The 8,934-nt window shown below is 32.8% G+C and overlaps 1 protein-coding gene across 1 annotated transcript in view; it reads left to right on the forward strand.

Moving 5' to 3' along the window:
- The window catches only part of LOC119839734 (organic cation transporter protein-like), a 23,774-nt gene extending 16,182 nt beyond the window's left edge, over positions 1-7,592 (forward strand). Inside the window, exons 3-6 of the mRNA XM_038366169.1 lie at positions 1,274-1,529; positions 4,826-5,458; positions 5,841-6,019; positions 6,442-7,592. Coding sequence (XP_038222097.1) covers positions 1,274-1,529; positions 4,826-5,458; positions 5,841-6,019; positions 6,442-6,639 — 1,266 coding nt within the window. The 3' untranslated portion in view covers positions 6,640-7,592. The remainder of the gene's footprint in view (positions 1-1,273; positions 1,530-4,825; positions 5,459-5,840; positions 6,020-6,441) is intronic.
- The last annotated feature ends 1,342 nt before the right edge of the window (positions 7,593-8,934 follow it).

Genomic DNA, 8,934 nt, shown 5'->3' on the forward strand with positions numbered 1-8,934 from the left:
TTCGAAATTCAAATGTAATATTTTTTTATAATTAAGTGTAACAGTATTTATGGCCAGACTAAGTATATATGTATATATGTATATGTATATATGTATGTTTATTTTTCCCATATTATATAATAATATAATCTATTCGAAATAAAATTAGATAGATAATGAAAATATATTATACTTTAAGGCAATAAATGCTTAATGGTTGTCTGAAGGAGATCTCTTATAATAAAAAGTATTTCAACCGACTGCTTTTTCAACCGACTTAAAAAATGAGTAGGTTGTCAAGCCGACTGTATTTTTTTGTGTTTGTTACCTCGTAACTTTTTTCTGGTTGAACCGATATTAATAATTCTTTTTTTTTTATTTGAAAGCTGATACCTCCCATTTGGTTCTATTTTTAAACTCTTCCCAAATTTCTTCTTCTCAAAGTTTCTTTTTCTCAAAGTTAGCGGTTTTATTTTTCCACGGTTCAACCTGATCGAAGGCTTACTAGTCACCTGTGTTACTACTAATAAAAACATTTAATTACCCGCAATATTAATTTTGTTTTTGAACACCAGTGTAACAGAAACTTTCTCTGTTACTTATACTTATACCATATAAGTCATATCATTATTTATAAATTGGTACTTAACGCAATTGTTTGATTTTCTTGTACTGTATTTCTGTTTTGGTGCCAAATAAAGGTATGACTATGTCTTTTGAAGCGACCGCCTCCTTGGTAATGTGGTTAACGCTTGAGCGTAGAACCGAGGGGTTCTGGGTTCAATTCCCGGTGGGGACGCACAAAAAAAAAATGTCTCGGTCTGGCCGGACACAGAAGGCTGATCACGATAAAGAAAATCGATCAGTGAAACGGATGTACATCATCTGCCCCATACCCCACTAGGGGACACGGGACTTCACTATGTCTTTTGAAAGAAGGTTATGAAATGTTTTTGTAATATATAAGCGAAGCATACTTAAACTAATTTCGAATGTTTGTGCAGAGATGAATCCACTGAATTCGTATTTGAATGTGGATTTGTAACTCTTTGATGCAAACTCTACTAAACTTTTGTTTGAATTATGTATATTATAGAGGGAAATAGCACATTATGAAGTCCACACGTGGTTTGGTGGTTTTTGAAATCAGTCCAATAGTTTCTGAGATTAGCACATTTAAACAAACGAATAAAACAAACTTTATTATTATAGTATAAATATGTTATCTTACTGTTGTTGTTACTTAAATACCCACTATAACACAAACTACCCTCCACATTGCATTATTTTTCAGTTCAACCTCGGCTGTCAGGATTGGAAGCGGTCTCTAGTGGGCACAGTCCACAACGCTGGCTTCTTCATATCCATACCACTAACGGGCCTCATCTCAGACAAGTTCGGCCGTCGGCTGGCCGTGGTATTCGCGAGCGTTGCCAATGGTGTGTTTGGCGTAATCCGCGCTTTCTCATTGAACTATGAGATGTTCATAGTCCTGGAGTTCTTGGAGCCGGCACTTGGTGGTGGAGTGTATACCGCTTGCTTTGTCCTTGGTGAGTACTTGATGCTGATTGGCTTTTAATTTATTGGCAAGTTCTGGTTTTACAGACTAACCCAGAAACATAGAAGGTTCTCAATTAGAATGTTGTTTTTTTTAGTTTTGTTGCTTAAAAACTGCGTTTTTTCTTGATTACGCTTCACTAAATTTTTCGTTTCGTAGATTGTTGTTTCATTTTGAAGGTTGTATTTGAGTCATTTCTCATTGTTATATGAGTATTGGATTATTGAAATCATGATTAATTTATGTTATATACTAATAACTAGCTTAAGCGTAAGTCTGTATTTCGTAAGAATATCGGGATAAAAAGTTGCCTATGTGTTATTCCAGTTGTCCAGCTATCTAGGTACCAAATTTTATTGCAATCGGTTCAGTAGATTTTGCGTGAAAGAGTAACAAACATACATACACATAAATCCCATCTATCATTCATCATCATCCATTTGTAGGATAGGATAGATATCGCATCAAAGGGGTCGTTATAATATGAATCTATACTTATTAATAATATAAATATATAGTTTGTGTATGTAATAGAGCTAGCCTAGTAGAATACATAGAACATGACGAATTAAAAATCCAAGAAGGCCGCCAACACAAACTGGGTTCTGGGAACTTTAAATAAGTTTGAAATTTGGATTAATCCCCTGAACAGTTTTTTTTTTAATTATTAATATTGTACGAATGAAATAGCAGGCAACTGCTAGTGTTGCCATCTTATTGCAATGTGATAATCATCAGTTACTGCTGTAAAATATTTAAAATTAATATTTATACGTTAAATAATGGAATTCATGTATTTTAAACGTATGTGTAAACTGTAATAATTATTCATATAAGTTATATATAAACATTTTCTCAACTGGAATCATTTGATAAAAAAACGATTAAATTAAGCGGTGTCCAACAGTTTTAGAGAGAACGCGCTTCGCTGGTCCTTATAAAAAATAGTACACGTTTAACAGAACATTTTCGATCTAATATTTTTGTACGGTACGCTTTCATTTATTAGCCGAATTTGTAAGAGAAATGTTTTAGAGAGAAACTCAACGTATGTGTTTCTTTTTAAAACGCTTTTCCATAGATTATACACTTATATACTGGCGCTTTCTTATATTAACTTCACCTGTATGTTGGTAGATGAAAACACAATAATTTCATGAGTTTGCTTTGTCACTCTATTAAGGATCGCAAGGATCAAATAATTGATTTCCATACGGTTACTCTGTATAAGTGTTCGAAACGTGAGGTAAATATATAATGAATAAGTCGCGTTTAAAATCTGTTAAAAACGTATTTAATTTCCAAATGTATGACACTCGCGTAAAATCAAACCCAAGAAAATACAGCTCTGTATTTATTAGAGCAAATGAGATAGTTTATTTGATCATATCATTAGATAGTTATTTAATTTTTTTTATTATATTCTCACAGAGTTATCATCAATTAATAACACACAATTAGCTTATCAGAAGACCGACGTGAAATAGTAGCATGGTACTTTGTTTCGTAGGGTGAGTGGGGGAGCCGAGCTGTTTCCTTTTCCTCACCCTTCCTATCCATTCCTCCTTTCCGGTCATCAATCCTTTCCTTATCCCTTACCCCTTAAAAGAAAACAGCATATTCGCACTACAAATTCGCTGCCTGCCTGCGAATGATCGGGAGCGCTGGCGATCGCTTACCATCAGGCAAACCACCGGCTCAGTTGCCCGCTATGAAGTAAAAACAAAAATCAGAAATATGATTGTGTGATATGATTTTCCTTATACCACGATCACTTGTAAATGGCTGAACAGATGTTGTATCATTCATTATGATTAATAATACATTTCAGCTTGATAAATGTCACCTAGATATCTGAATAAATGTTTTTACCAATGTTATTCTTGTAATATAAAACTCTTTTATAATACAAGATGGTACTTAATTTATGAATAACAAATTAATGTTTAATTAATTACAAAGTTATTTATATTGCGATTCATAATTGATTACTATTCAAGCGCTTACTTTGTAATATTCAAAACTTAGTATAAATTACTGTAATATGACCTTATAGAACATAGTAGGAACATATTATAAAATGAACAATGTTGAAGTGGGTGTAGTCTCTCAATTTTATAGTACCATCCACAAATTGACATGTGGTTTTTGGTCTAATACTATAGTAAATTTTTCATAAAACATTATCTTAGATACAGTTGTAAACACGTGGGTATTTCCCATTGCATCCTATTCATCAGCCCTTTTCTTATCCCGTAAAAGCGGGCAACGCATTTTTTTATTAGTTTATGTGTAGTTGGGTCGCTTGCCATTATGCGTACCACCAGCTCGTTTGCCGCACATTTGTAGAAGTGGGTCCCTGCAAATGCGTCCCCGCTTAAATGGGGTAAGGGATAAGGAAAATGTCCTCTAAAATAAAAATAAAAATCATCTCCGTCATCGGCAGGATGTAAGTTCATTGTGATGAATTTTGCAAATCACATCATGACGACACCCTCTGGTCACCCACCGCCGATTCAACCTTCGTATTTATGCATCAACAGTCATTTGTAACTAATTACGCTTTTTGTAAACTCTTCCGGAGTTAGTCTTCTTTCCATTACATGTTCATGGTCTAATTCGAAAGGACGAATTTAGCAAAATAACTACAAAATCTATTTTGTTTATCGTCCTTGGTTCTGTATTCTCTAACCAATCAATCGAGTTTGTTTATCACAAGTTTGAAAGCTGATATCTTCGGCATTAACTTTTATTAATAGAATACAATGGAAATGTTTTAGGTACAGGATATTTTAAGACGTTTGAATAAAGTAAATGTGATCTTTTACGTCATTCCATAATTTGATAGTAAGCAAACAAAATACAACACTTATTCATATTAATTACTAGCTGCGCCCCGCGGTTTCACCCGCGTAAGTCCTTATCTCGTAGTAATATCGGGTTAAAAGTTTTATTTTTATTTTTATTTTATTTTTATATTATTTAATTTAAAAGTACAACATATGGGTAATATGTTATTCCAGTTATCCAGCTGTCTACGTACCAAATTTCATTGCAATCGGTTCAGTTTTGCATGAAACAGTAAACACACACATCCTTACGAACTTTGGCATTTATTAGCAGGATAGGATAGGATAAGCAAACCATTGTCGGTATACATTTCAACTGATACATTTTCATATTAATATTAATTTTTTTAAATGCATACAAGTTATTCAAGCTCAACAGTTGGATACTCATGAATTTTGTAGATTATTGTATTTTTAAACGCGGTGTTCTTTTTTCCAGCCATGGAACTAGTCGGTCCCAAAGGAAGAGTATTCGTGAGCCTGCTCTTCAACACAATGTTCATTTTCGGAGGCGTATCGGTCACAATGCTGTCCTGGTGGCTCCAGAATTGGCGATATCTCCTGCTCATCATTTACACACCGGCTATCCTCACGTTCTTCTACATATGGGTGCTCACAGAGAGCTTCCGTTGGTTCTTCAGTAAAGGGAAATTCGACGAAGGCATCAACGTACTTAAGAGTAGCGAGAAATTCAACAACGTTACCGTTCCGAAGGACCATTACGATCAAGTCGAGAAACACGCCGTCAGACAGAGAGACGCAAGGAAGTTTGAATCGTTAGAAAGCAACCAGTCGAGCGTGAAGCAAATATTTTTGTCCGGCTTGATATGGAAGAGGTTGTTCATTTGCTCCTTTCTCTGGACGTCGTCTACTCTGGTCTATTATGGTCTTTCGATCAATGCTATAGAACTGTCCGGGAACAGTTATTTGAATTACATAGTGGTGATTTTAATAGAGGCGCCAGCTAATGTGTGCAAGCTGATATGTTTGGATCGCTTCGGGAGGAAGCGGGTGATCGCTACAGCGTTCGTGTTGACAGGAGTTATCCTAATCACGCATCGTTTTGTCCCAGGTAATTTAAGTATATGTGTATATAAATAATATATATAATCAGTATATATAACTCTATCTGTGTTTATAACGAGGTCTTCTTCGTATAAATAAGTACTGCAACTCTCATCACCTACACAACAAAAACATGTACAAGATACAAGCTGTCACTCGCAAGGTACCCGGTTTAAAGTGGTATATGCTAACCCAGACTATCATCTATCTCTGTACCAAATTTCATACAGTTATGAATAGCTGTTTGCGCGTGAAAGAGTAACAAACATCCATCTATCTATCCTTACAAACTTTCGAGTGTATAATATTAATAGGATTTTTATTATCAAAGTCACAGTGTATCTATATATTTATTTATTCTTTTATTATATTTAATTATGTTATTTCAGGAGGCAACTGGGCAACGGCCTTCTACCTCGGCGGGAAATTCTTTATAACGCTAGCGTACAATTCCCTATATATATTCGCAGCTGAAGTGTTCCCAACCAATTACAGAACTACCCTCCTCGCTATTTGTTCTACCATTGGTAGAATCGGTTCTACCATTGCTCCACAAACACCGTTGTTGGTAAGTCATTTTTATGTATTAAGGTACATAAAATTCTCTAACTTGAAGTCATAGTAATAGATTACAGCTCTTTAGTACATTTAAATTGACTTTGAAACACAGAATTTGTAGACAACTAATATAAATTTTAGTTTTTTAGTTACATTAACTCATTGTATCCGACGTTCGCGAAACCAAAGGAGATTCTCGATGTAATTTTATAATCAGTAACTCCGTGGGAAAACCTATTTGCAGTGATTATTTTTATGTTTGTTAGGAAATTGTTTTCATTAAGTCCCATTTTAGAATTATATAATTTAGGTAAATCCCTTCAGAGACATGGCGGTGACTTTTTTTGTAGAAACGAATATATATTAAAAAATGTATTTATTTAATATAATTATGCATTACGTATTATATTTAATTTATATTATTCTTTCCAGTCCAAGTACTACGTGTATCTTCCGACATTATTATTTGGTGTAATGTCCGCCATCTCCGGTCTGATAGTAATGACTCTACCAGAAACAAACAACCAAGAACTACCAGACTCTTTGAAAGACGCGCAGGCGCAGGACAAAAGGGGCACAGGCAAAAAAAGCACAGACGATAAAGGCACAGACAACAAAACTAGACTGTGAATATTGAATTGGTGGACTGTGATTATATCGATATATTTAAAGTATCGATTTTTTGTGTATGTGAAAATGTTAACTGTGGTAACGTTACTAAATAAAATGTTGTTTTTGGTGTCTTTAAAATACTTTGGTAGAATTTTTATTGAAATGATGTTTTACATAGACTGTAAATAATTATTGTTTATTTACACCATGTAGAATAGATCCATAAAGGATAGATACATCTATGCTTATTAGAAAGCATGTAATGCAATGAAGTCTGACTAAATTAATATGCTTATATAAACTGTATAAAATTTCTCGTTGAAAACAAACTATACAAGGTACAAATTATTAATTTAGCATTTCACTTTGTAGAAGATTAAAAATTGAGGTCAACACCATAGTCTTATTTGTGAAATTCTCGGAAATCTTGTGTATTATAAATATTTCCCGTTTACTGGTTTCGTTATAAAGATTTCGTTTCAATGGAATTAATATAATGTACTTTTTTGAGTGATTTACATTTCTTTATGCATTGGGTATATTAACCTATATATACCCTTCCTTGATAATCATAGCCATATAAGTTTTGATTTCTAAGACGGCTGTTATATAAGATAGACGATATTACATATCACAAGTTGTTTCAAATATTTCACCAGGAAACAACAATGCAAATCCGCTGGTACTTGCATTGTACACGGCGCACAACGAATAAGATATTTAAAGAAGAAAAAAATTAGGTTTCCCTTTCTTTTTTTTCAAAGCGTATTAGTGAATGATATCTGTCTTACAGTTTCAAGTAATTAAAATCAATAGAATGATTTAAAAAATCTAAGACTTCAGGAAGAAATTGTTTGTAAATTTCGGTTGCTTGAAATAAGTTGCATATGTATAAAATTATACATATGCTTCCCCTTAAGACTTATTGAAATTATGTAGTTTAATAAAGAATGTAGAATGTTCTATAGATTTTGTATCGTTATATATTAAAGTGTATATTTAAACAAACATATTATATACCATGTATATAAATACTTATTACAGTAAAATCTTTGTCATTTATTTTGTAAATTTTTAAATAATGTATATTATATTTGTTAGCTATAATTTTATTTTATGTAATTAGATATCACGTAAGGACCTTAAAAACTGCATGTTTGATACAAAATTTTGATCTCATGTTGAGTTTTTTAAACGTAATTGAATTGTAAATATTTATTTGGAATGATAAAATTAATGACTAAAATATTTTTTGTTTCATTTGTTACCCACGTAGAAATATGTGGACTGTTTAATGTGCGTATGTCTTGTGTGAGTGTATGTTTTTGTGAGAGTGAGAATTTGACATTATTTATGCAAAAGCAGGCAACTGAGCTGGTGGTTTGCCTGATACTAATCGATCGCCACCACCCATGAACCTTTACAAGGGCAGTCCAGATGCCTTGCTTGCTTTTAAGTGATAAGGAAAGAATTGAAGAAGGGAATAAAGACATAAATAGAGCAAAGTGAAGAAAAGAAACCTTCATTTCCGCCGCACACCGTATTATTCACATACTATTTGACACCAATCATCTTTAAGGGTATTGTATCGTCCCCGGTGCAAGGACCCATTCGTATCGAAGCGTGTTCGACTCCCACATTTGAAACATGACTTAACTTCTATCAGTATTGTTTAATTAGAAAAAATAATAGTATAAGTATTGATTAAAGTTATTACTGATTACAGTATCTCAAATTTTATACCCTGTAAAATCAATTACACAAATTGATATCACCAAAGTTTAAACAGTCACGTATATTTTCAATTTAAAAACGGTTTACACCGAGTTAGGATATTAAATCTTGCTTTTTGTGTGAAAACGCGATCACAATCGTAATTATTCGTCTAAACGTGACCCCATTTAATGGCACGTGACAAAAGGTATATGAAAAAGGTGCTTTATCATTTTCATCGATAAATACGCGTGTACATTACATCACTATACAAATTATTATAGACAGATCTATGCAGTACGCACCATAATTTGATGAAATGAATGAAATAAGATTTATTTAATGAATCCCTTATAGATGTAATATTAAACTATCTGATGTTAAATTTATACTATGGTAAATATATATTTTTTATTTTTATATATTAGTATATATATAAATTAATCGATATATTCTTAAAGTAAAATACAAAACTTTAAAGTATCTATAGTGCATACCAAATAATATAAAGCTGAAGAGTTTGTCTGTTATACTTAGTCTGGCCATAAATACTGTTACACTTAATTATAAAAAAATATTACATTTGAATTTCGAATCTGT

Source organism: Zerene cesonia, chromosome 4 (assembly GCF_012273895.1).
Source record: "Zerene cesonia ecotype Mississippi chromosome 4, Zerene_cesonia_1.1, whole genome shotgun sequence".
NCBI classification, from domain to species: Eukaryota; Metazoa; Arthropoda; class Insecta; order Lepidoptera; family Pieridae; genus Zerene; species Zerene cesonia.